The sequence below is a fragment of the Pomacea canaliculata genome, linkage group LG3 (genome assembly GCF_003073045.1).
Source record: "Pomacea canaliculata isolate SZHN2017 linkage group LG3, ASM307304v1, whole genome shotgun sequence".
NCBI classification, from domain to species: Eukaryota; Metazoa; Mollusca; class Gastropoda; order Architaenioglossa; family Ampullariidae; genus Pomacea; species Pomacea canaliculata.
In genome coordinates, this window is record NC_037592.1 from 1,903,226 (window position 1) to 1,914,451 (window position 11,226).

Here is an 11,226-nt window from a genome sequence, read left to right on the forward strand (position 1 = left end):
AAGGTTATGAAGTAACATACTTCATTGAGTGATAAGGTTTTAATTTTTTACTTTTGCTAAAGCTTTACAATTTTTTAAAAACTATATTAAAGGAGATCAAGAAAGAAATCGCGGATATAGTTCTGAATTATACGAAACGACATTCATTGTTTGATGCTGCTAGCTACTACCATGGCGTCAGCTAGGAATGCATTTAAGAGTTTCTTTGAGAGGGATAGGGTCAGGCTTTGTTTTTATCTTGCTTTGTTATAGACTTGAAATTCTACCTTATCATTTTAAACCTACTTCTCTTAAGAAAAGTAGTTCCCAGCATAATTACATTACCCAAATAATGATCCAATTTTCTTTCTGTATCGTCCATTATGTTTTGTCATCAGGAAGCATCCAACAGAAATGTTATGGTCATGCATGTGATAGTTGCTTGTACTCAAACGTTGGCCTTATTGCTCTCATGTTTTTTCCCACTTTATTACACATCAACACAAAACAAAGAACTACATCTTTGTGTAATAATTAAAACATAAATAGTTGTAAGCTATCCCTTAAGATGAAAACGAAATATCACCTTTATAGCTTTACAAGGATGTGAAATATGATTAGTACAGGACTGGAGCTTAATCTGAAGTAGTCGTGTATTTTAGTGGAAGTCATTGGCATTACAGTGTAAAAGTACCTCTGTCAGTTTTAGCTCATGCTTGCCATAGTGTCCATCTGTTTGCTGTTGCTTTACATATCAGTACATAAACATAAAAATACAAATACATGTAAAATTCCAGTAGTAGTCAAGTTACTTTTCGCTAAACCAATTATGAGAAAAAGCTTTGAAAGTTACTTTTGATATGTTTATAAAATTGTCAATATATAAAAAAAATTATTGTCAAAGCACAAAGTTTTGGGTTTAATTAGAAGGCTTTTCTGGTCCCTAGAAAAAGAATTCTTTGTACACTTACACATAGCTCTCATTGGGCTAATCCTAGATAATAAGGCGGTCCAGTGGCACAACAGTTAGCACTGTCATCAATACAGTGAGAGTTGGCTATCCTTGGTTCAACTCTCATCTCGGGCATGCTGTTCTTTCTCTGCTTGTGGCATCAGTTTACAGGGCTGGCTGCCTTGCTGTGATATGGCCTTTGTTGCTGGCTTAGAGTAAAACACCAATTCCTCCTCCCCAAGTAATCCTGGATCAATAAGAATGTTACATGGTCACCAGTCTTGATGAGATTGTAGCAAATAGAAAAGGTGCAAAAATGAGCAATTACATAATTAAATTGTTAATAGTTTATCTTATAAAGACTTGCAGTACTACAGTTACTTTCCCAAAAAGCAAAGCATATCAGAAGAGATCTTACAAAGATATGCAAGAAAACTAGATTAATGAATACTAACAAAGTCTTCAAGCTTAAATACAGAACAAGAAACATAGACAACAAAATTATAATAATAGAAATACTCATAGTATTTACTAAAAAAAAAGTATCATCTACCTGGAATGCCTTCAAGAACATGTAAAGATTGTCCCTGATAACTATTAACATGTTTAAAAACCTCATAGATGACTCAAAATTTTAAAGAAATGTTGGTAAGACTTTGATGACTGAATGTCTTGAGCCTGTTATTCTTCAGCAATAATAGCAATATTAAACAATGATAGTTTAGTGTATGTCACTGGCTTAAAGAAACTCCCCAATTTACCAACCAGATCTTTTCCCACACAAACTCTCTCTTAAGTTTATACCATATATATTGTTCAGCAAGAAACTTTACATGTAATAGTGCTTGTGAACATGAGAGTTATGGTTTTTGCTGGAAATTTTTAGAATAAATTTATAATTTATCAGTTTGTAACTATGACATCCTGTATGACTGTGTGTGGTATGCACATTTATGATACTACAGAACTCAAAGCTGTAGCTTGATAAAAGAGCACTATTTGAACATGACATCCATATAAAAAATGGATGTGTGTCTGAATACAAAATGACGCTTTGTTGACTTAATTACTTTGTGTTAAAGACCAGTAAAGACTGTTGGGTTGGTTAAACTGAAACAAGTAGATTACAAACAAAGCCAGTTTGCAAGTTGATGAAAACAGGGAAGCAGTCATATTTTTGGACAGACAACAATGGAGTTTTGAAGGTTGTTTTCACTGCTCAGCAAGAGAGAAGTGATTGGATCCAACAGAGAGCTGTAACGGTGCTTGTCAGGCCAGATGAAAGTAATTGGCAAAGAATGACCTCTGTTAGGGCCACCAGCATTGGGTGGGCTCCTCATTTTCCTCCCTCTCTGAGGCTCATGCACAGTGCCCATGGGCGATCAAGCATCCATTTGTGCCTGCTTGCATGTGTGTTTTGGTTGACTACATTGTGTGGGTCATGTCTAGTCACTGGGCAGTGTCTGTATCTGTGATAGAAAGGAAATGTGGGAGAGCAAGGAAGAGGGGTAGTGTGTATGTATGTGCATATGTATAGGATAGGCCTGATTATTCTTTCTTTCGTTCTCTCTTTCATTACCAAGTCATATTCTGAGTGCAGTGTCACTTGGCCAATAAATAAACATTTATTCTTATTCTTTCCCGCCATAGGCTGAAACTTCACCCTTTAAGGCAAAACTGAATTGTTCAGATTTTTGTGCTATTTGAAGAGAGAAATAAATACTTGAATTTTTTGATGCAGACTTTTCGCCCGAAAAAGAGGTTTGAGCGAGGCACCTTAAAATACAATCTTCACAAGCAAGCTAATGCCTCTCTTAACTCGGGCATTGATCTGAAGGAAGTAGTTAAACTACCTGCAGGAGAGGACCCTAATGACTGGGTTGCTGTTCATGGTTGGTTTATCTCGTCTTTTTTACCCTAAGTTGTTTTCCTCGTTTATGTATTTCTTTCCTCGTGTGACTGTTGCTTAGTTGATGCTGGTTTGTGTGTTGTTTTCCACTATCTTCATTACCTTTTGATCTTTATTTAGAAAAGGTGTTTTTATATATGTCCATTCTGCACCAATGCATAGTAAGTGTGATATTGTGCTATAAAATTATAATTTTTTCATTATTGAGTTGTTGTTATTGGTCTTTTTCGTTTTCTGTAACACTTTGTGCCAGTAAGACTGTCATGAATACAAATGGTAATATGTTTGTTTTGCATTTCAGTGGTGGATTTCTTCAACCGCATCAACTTGCTTTATGGCACAGTGTGTGAAAATTGCACTGAACAGTCCTGTCCCACAATGAGTGGAGGGCCAAGGTATGGATGCTAGTCATTTAGTAGAAGTTAAAAATTCAATTGATTAAATGTGATAAAATAACTGACAGTACAGCTTAGTGCCATGCTTGAAGGTCATTTTTCAAATACCTGTAATAAAGATTGATCTCCAGTGTTGCTAAAATACATTTTTACAAAAACTGCTTATGGCCTAAAAGTAGTTAAATAAATATTTTAAATTTTATTTAATGTAATTTTGTCTCTATGGCTAGTTCTTTACATATTAGATTTTGTCTCAATGTAGAGTACAAAAAGATAGGTTTTCTATAGTAGCATGAGTCAGGGAGATTTGCCACATTAATTTCTATAAAACAAACATACTCAGACCAGTCGCTACTGTTTTGTCTTCAAATATGCAAGAGAAATTTTGTTATTTTGAACTTGCAGCTTATTCCTGTAACCCATCTCTAAAAAGCTTTTGAAAAATTCAGATTTAATGTTTACTAGGATTATTTTTTGGTACACTTATTTTACAAAGATTAAAGTGTGATTCTGCTTTGTGCCTGTTATTACAATTTCATATTTCATTCTATCAGTGCTTGGTCACTCAGAACTGTTGAACTCTTGGCTATTGTGCATGTAGAATGTGGTAAAAATCTTGATAGTCATCAGCTTTGTCTTTATCGCAGAATTTAAATTTAACAAACTGGCTCAGTGGATGCTAGTCAAAATAAAGGATTGATTGTAATGAGCACTTGCACAAAATGAGAATGACCTGTAGACTATCAAGCTGTGTCTGTTGAAGTCATAACTTTTACAGAATCTGTTCTGTTAAGCAGACTGTTTGATTCAGGTATGAGTATCACTGGTGTGATGGCGTCAACTACAAGAAGCCAACGGCTTTACCAGCCCCACAGTATATAAGCCTCCTTATGGAATGGGTGGAGTCTCAGATCAACGATGAAAGCCTTTTCCCAGTTCAAGTGGGTGAGTGATCAGGCTACGATTTACACAGTAGATGTGATTTTAAAGTGCTTTTTGTAAGTTCCTATCATTCTGAAATTGTTTCTACAAGTTGTCTCTGTTGGCATCTGCTGCTGATGACCACATAGCCAGCCAGTTATGTTACATTGTGGAATTGTAGTCAAGCTGATGGATGCATGACTTTCATCTGAGAAATTAATTGTGTCCTTTGTACTGGAAGTTATAGTTATTTTATTCTTTCTCCTCCTCTATCTCAGTTCTTCAACTTGAACCAAAATTCAAAAACAGGCCTTGGGCTTGCAATGTGAAACAGTCTTATTTTGTTTTCTAGATGTGCTTCTCATGGATGTGGGCAGTCAACAAAAATGTGTTCTGTTTCATTTCATTGCTTTCATTTGTTTTAGGCCATCCATTTCCCAAGAACTACCTGTCAGTGGTTAAGAAGATCCTGAAACGCCTCTTCCGTGTTTTTGTCCATGTCTACATTCATCATTTCGACAAACTTGTGGCCATGGGAGCAGTAAGTTCATCTACTATCATTTCCTCCAGTTTCCCTCCCAACCCTCCTGTTAACTATGGCGGTTTTTTTTTTACCTTGAAAAGAGATATATTTGCTAGTTAGATGGATATCCAGGAATTTGACTTGAATCATGCATGGGGAATTTAGATATTTATGACATCATCACAACTTGAGAATTACCCTGCTATATTTATTAAAACAAATTAATTCACCCCTAATGTGATAGATGGAACTGCTTAACACTTTTGCAACATGTACACTCCCAGCCTGACTGGCACAAGCTGTTACCACAAAACAGGCAGTCAATGAGAAGCATGCATGTTTGTCCTGTCATGTACTTTTATATGTTCTGTCTCTCCCATAATGGATGTTCCTTGCTTGTGCCTTAAAATTTTTTATTATGGTTAACAATATAAATTTATGTTGCTATGAAAAAGCTCATAGATTGTGCTTGCCATGGCAGGACCAGATTTTATGAGCTGGATGTCCTTCCATCCCTGTTCTATAAATTTAGGAAATAAGAAAATAGGTCCGTGTGTGTGTTTTGTGTCAGGGTTTTCCAGTAAATAATCTTTCCTATGATATAGATTGCTCATCTGATGTAATAAGTGTATGAGACTGTTTCATGAAATTGATCATTTGTATTTCTTTTCAGGAAGCTCATATCAACACTTGTTACAAACACTTTTACTATTTTGTCACGGAATACAATCTTATTGACAAAAAGGAGCTAGAGCCATTGGTGAGAAACTTCTCAATGACTAAATATTGTGATAATAATTAGCATTTACTCTTTGCACTTTTTGCCTGGACAAGTGTATTTAAGCTTTTTTTTTTTAACATCATTATAAGAGAGATGCAGCTAAGAAACCAAAATTTTAATACTGATTTTTTTTTTTTAAGTACAATTTGTTATGTCAGTTATGTCTTTCTTCAGAGAGAGATGACAGAGCGGATCTGCCACTGAATGCCATACTTGGGACAGAATAAAGACAGATTAATGTCTACATACCAACCAGGACCTCATTTAATCCATAATGAAGATTGTCCACACTTCTGCCCCTTTTAGGCATGATCATCACTTTGCAAGTCTGTTACGAGAAGCAATGAAATACGTCTAATACATCTGAAACTGTAATGTGATCAAATGTCTTAAGTCAAGAGACAGCAATTGTTTGTTTTTAAAGGACTTTTTTTTTATCTAAAGAGAATAAGAGTAATGATTTCGTCATGTCGAAAGAGCATACAACGTGCAGGGTATTTTTGTAAGAAGAATCCATCCATAGAACGCAACACTTCGGTGAACTACATCTACACATCTTATCATCCTTGATCACAGTACTTTATGAAAAGTCATCGAAGGCCTGATATACTCTGCCATCTTTTGGGTCCCCTCTTTCCAGGTCCTACAGCAAGGAAGAGGTGTGGAAATAAACGATGATTAGGTCATCTTATTCTTGGCCAATTCTTGTCTTCACTCATTCTAGATAGGATCAGCAAGTCTCTAGGCTTGGCCTATCTGTGATTACTCATAGTATTTTCTTGTGTATAGAGCATTTATCAGATTTGTCTTACTCTCCCGGTCAGCTGCATAATGATCAACATCTCATGTTATGTTTGATAAAAGATTGTGGTGACCTCAAGCATTTATCATTTTTGAGCTTGTCAGTTTTTTTTGGTCTAATGGATGTTGCAGCCAGAACTGCAGACTAAAGACTGGAGAGAAATGGTAGCAGTTGTCAATGTCTACTAATATGTGTGACAATTCGCTGCTTTGCTGTCGTATGCAAGTAAAAGTGTCTCCCAGGAACAAGTTTGCACTTATCTATGAAATGCTTGAAGCACTAATGTAAGACTGATTCTGTTTTTATTTTTGTCTATAAGCTTTCTTGTGATTATTGCTTAGAAAAAAAGAAGCGTCATACCATTTTTGGACAGCCACTTTCTCATTTTCAGACAAGTTATTGTAAAGAAAATAATAGCTTCTTCAGATATACCATAGGACTCGTATTTCAGCTTAAAGGGTTATTTGCTTGGTTTGATCCATTCATTTTGCTTTTTCAAGTTATTTTTGCTTTCTTGGTCTTGGATACTTGAGGAGTCCTGAAAAATGAGTTTTAGGGTCTGGACTGTTACTCTCATATATGTATTTATTTTAAGGATGAAGTCAAAATGATAAATCAGTTCACATTAAATGATTTAGAATGACCTGTAATCTTTGTGAAAAGTTTCAAATATTCTTCAATTCTTCCTCCCCACACAATTCCCAATTTACCTTAGTGTGTCGCACAATGTAATCTGTGATTTAGTGATAAGAACAATCAATTTGTAAGCATAAAAAAATCATGATGAAGATATTTAGATTTTGAGTTGTTTTGTTAAAGAACTAAAATGACCAAATATGATATTAAAGAACACTTTAAACAGTTGATGAATAATCCTGCAACATGTTTTAAGTATACACATTATCAAGTTTATTTATAACCATACTTTTATTTTTCCACCATGTTTGTTTTATGCACATAGCTATGATGGTCACAGTTTGCTGCTTTTCTTTTTCTGTTTTATGTCTGCTGCACAATTTTCAGTGCCATGGTCAAATGTGGATCTAAATTAACCTGCAACATGTCTCATATTGTGAAAGAGAAGCAAGTTTTACTTTGGAAGAGTAAATTTTATGGGGTAGATTACTTATTTCTTATGGGTCTCCTATCAGTTTTAATAAAATCACATTCAGCATATTACTGGTTTCCAGGCATGTAAACTTCATACAAGCTAAACAGAAAGGTGATGACATTTAGGGGTGGTTAACAGTCCTCTTTCACCCCGGTGCATGTGTGCACTAGTCTTTGCTTAGAAATAGTGATGTCGACGCAAGGGTCAGGGGTTGAAGTGCATAATGCATTGGCAGCTGACTTGCTCCATATCAGTGGTTTATCTCCCTAGAGGAAGTTTTTCATGTCAGAAGCTTTCTCATCTTTTAGTACACGTTGTCATCAACTTCTTATGAATAGGAACATGCCAGCAACGAGCTGTTTTAAAAGAAAGATGCATAATGTCCAAATAAAGGCTTGACGGCATACCTGGACACTACTGTGATATTCCTAAATGATGTACAGTTCTTAAGCTGCCTTAAAGAAAAGGAGATGACAGCAAAGACCTCAAGTCAAAAGCAGAAATTAGTGTAGTGTTAGTGTAGCAATAACAACATTCTTGGAAGTGAAATATCTACAGTAATTCAGTATTTGTCATTATGGAGTGTTTAGCTCCTAGAAATGGGAAATTCATTGTCATAGCTATTATGCTGCTTTGACAAATGTTCCTTTTGAGAGTCTGTGATCTTTGCTGCTGATATGCATACAACACCAACAACCATTAGCAAGTGTATACTGATCATATGTTCTCTGTGTTCACCATTTTCATACATATAACAGTGTTCTTTAAGATTTTTTTAAAAATTATGCATGTATACTTCAACCCTACCTCACCTCCTGTGGGTTTTATTAAAGGAGAGCATGAAAAGGGTTTCTTTGAGACTGACCCTTGCTCCTTGTTCCATTCACTGTCACAATCCTTATATAAGCAGATGCAGCTTGCCAGAAAATTTTAATTTTTCATGTTCATATTTGTAAGTGCATGAATTCTGGGTGATGTCAAGGTAGTGTACTAGAAAGTTTGCTCTCATTCCCTTGGACTCTAGTCATTTCAAATCAAAAGAGTTTATTTAGATTCTGGATTTGGGGCACAATTTATATAAAGTACATAGAATGCTTACAGTAACACTTCCAAAGAACCTGACTTTATTTTTGGTATGTTAAGAAAAAAAATTGTTCAAAATGGGGAAAGTGTATTGATGATGCTTTTTTTAAGCTAGAGATTGCCTCAGTTGAATGTTGATTGGTTGGCACAGATTTTGGAGAGGGATCAAGACTTGTGTGTGAAGTTTATCGTCATTATCTGCCACTTATTGCCATTGTGCTTTCTGAGTATATGCCTCATCTGTATGTCTTCGCTCTGGACAATGGTGCAAGATCTGCTCAATGTGGAATGTGTTTAAACAGCTACAAGATTGTTTGCATTAGGTTGTTTGTAATTCATGTAGTCATAATAATAATTCTTAAATTGTGACACATTCTTGCATTAGAGTCTACTCACAGCACATGCACACACACACATATACATCAGTGCACATGCAAGATTTTTGAGTTGGTGTTGAATTAGGCTTATGAACTCTTATTGAGCACTGTACTCCAGCCAAAATCAGGATTCACTGTGCTTTTTTAAACAAAAATGTAAAACAAAGTGACAAATATGCAAGATATGTTAATGAAGATTTTTATAGTTGACATTTTGTTAGAAGGTGGTCAGAACAACAACAAAAAATTATGAACTACAAAATATCATGCATCAGATTTAGTTTTTTTGTAGTTATCATCATGCTTTCTAAAACTACATTTATCATCCTAGATAAGTTGATTGCTCTAGGTTACTGGCATGTTTTTCTACATCCAACATGAAAAATGTACTAATTAGTAAGGGTAAAGCGTGTTTTAGTGCAGAATTGTGCATTGATGCTTCTAGCGAGGTTTTCTTGACTAAATCCTTGTACATATACACCAAAGACGTGTTTCAGTAGTGTCATCATTACCTGTCAAGTGATTTTGTTTGCCCTACCTGTAGGAACCATCACCATCATTCAGCCATATTCTAGCCTTCACTAAATATTTTACTAGAGACGGTTCTTTAGCATGGAATAATAAAAAATTATGAGATGTTTGATACCACACAGAAAGATCATCCTGTAGGAGGTGGGAAAGAGCTTGTTAAAAACTGGTACCACCACCTGTAGGATAATCTTTCAGATGTAAAAACTAACAGGTGAAAACCTGGTGCAAGATCTTGCTAGTAGAAGACCAAGGTATTGCGTATAGAGCACGTGTAACCTAGATCGTCATACACTGAAATAATTTGTTAGGTTTTAATGCTGATTAAGATATTTAGATTACTTTGTTGGATATAACACTTTGCACATCAGACAATTGAGAGCAGAGTAACTGCATGGGCTTATCCATATTTTTTTAACATTTGTGCAAGTAGAAATGTTTATTTACTTTTGAAAGCTCTTACTGTATTTGTAAATAAACTATTTTGGAAAACAAGAAGCTTATGTTATAATGACAGTATGTTTTGATGTTTGTGAAAAACCACACTGCTTACCTGATCCTCACCAAATTTGGCAGGACTATTCTTTTTGTCTACAAGAGGATCACAGGCAGATTATTTTATGCTCTAAGGCATTTTTTATTTATTTTTCTTGTTCTGAGATGTTGCTTGTGGTTCCAAATGAAGGAACTTATTCAGAGCAGGTTTTGACACATCTCTATTCTGCAAATAACATAATTTGAGATGGTACTGCTACACTACCACTACTCCATGTGATGCACTGTGCACTGACAGCCAGCATCAAGTATTGTCTATACAAAGTGAACTTAAATGTCACAATGTTTCGTGTTTACTGTATGACTTGATGACCTTTCTCACCTTATTAGAAAGTTGTGTTGCACTAAAGTCAGTATAATGTCATGTAATTTTTTAACATTTGAAGTTGTGCTTTTATTCTATGCAAGCTATTTGTAAAGTCGATGAATTATGTTCACCTAACTCATCTCTTGATCACGGACGTGTAGAGGTGGACTGCTGTCTGTTTGTTTGCCAAGACCAATGCTTAGCCTCTTGCATAGTTCTCCAACCGGAAGCTTTGCATACGCCAGCCTCGTTTGAGTTGAAACATGGCTAAACCAGAAGCTTTGTATACACCAGCCTCATTTTATTAGTTAACTGGAAAAAAAAAAATCGTCTGCGAGCAGTCCAGTAATAAGTTCGTGGCTTGATGCTTGGTTTTCTACGCAGTTGCCATCTTGGGGCTGTAGTTTTGCGCTGGAATCTGGAAAATGGTAGACCTTTGGTCTAAGAATTTCTTCATCTCAATGTTCTCATACAACTGAATTTACAATTTCCAAAAGAAGAAAGACTACTTATTCTTCTGGGGACCAAATGTTTTGTAACTAAATATTTCCTTGAGGCTTTGGTGAGTGTGCATTACTATGGAGCAGAAAGTCACTGATTTGAGGCCAACTCAGACTTGTGGCTGGCCACGCCCACCGATTATTTCGCCCCACTAGCTGAGTTGAATCAACCCAACCATGACAACATATCGTCTCATGTGAGACCACACAGTCCCAACACCAAAATCCGAATCAACCCAGTCCTAAAAGACAAATCAGTCAACTATAGTACAAGTATCCATTAATAATGTCAGATATTACATTTATGACGATGACAAAATTCGGCGGTGGTCGTGTTGCCACGTTTTTCCAGCGCAAAATCTCTGATTGCTGATCAGAGGGGACCGCGCAGAACTATATCCATTTGATAAGCCGCTGGATAGGATCTGGCACAGCTATGATACCAGGTTTACTACAAAGTACAAGCTGTACAAATTCCCCGTAGTACCGATCCTGCTCTATGG

The 11,226-nt window shown here is 35.8% G+C and overlaps 1 protein-coding gene across 1 annotated transcript; it reads left to right on the forward strand.

Moving 5' to 3' along the window:
• Positions 1–111: 111 nt before the first annotated feature.
• LOC112559315 (MOB kinase activator 3B-like) lies at positions 112–9,856 on the forward strand. The gene is made up of 7 exons (XM_025230445.1): positions 112–219; positions 2,673–2,823; positions 3,142–3,235; positions 4,047–4,180; positions 4,582–4,697; positions 5,353–5,439; positions 5,635–9,856. Exons 1-7 carry the CDS (start codon positions 154–156, stop codon positions 5,662–5,664), a joined length of 678 nt encoding a protein of 225 aa, XP_025086230.1. The 5' UTR covers positions 112–153; the 3' UTR covers positions 5,665–9,856.
• The last annotated feature ends 1,370 nt before the right edge of the window (positions 9,857–11,226 follow it).

What these genes read in the sequence shown, in the direction of transcription:
- LOC112559315 (XM_025230445.1), top strand. Translation starts at nt 154, where the DNA reads ATGCTGCTAGCTACTACCATGGCGTCAGCTAGGAATGCATTTAAGAGT. An exon ending in TGACTGGGTTGCTGTTCATG is followed by an intron (nt 2,824 to 3,141) that starts GTTGGTTTATCT and finishes TTTGCATTTCAG; the next exon opens with TGGTGGATTTCTTCAACCGC. An exon ending in AAAAGGAGCTAGAGCCATTG is followed by an intron (nt 5,440 to 5,634) that starts GTGAGAAACTTC and finishes GTCTTTCTTCAG; the next exon opens with AGAGAGATGACAGAGCGGAT.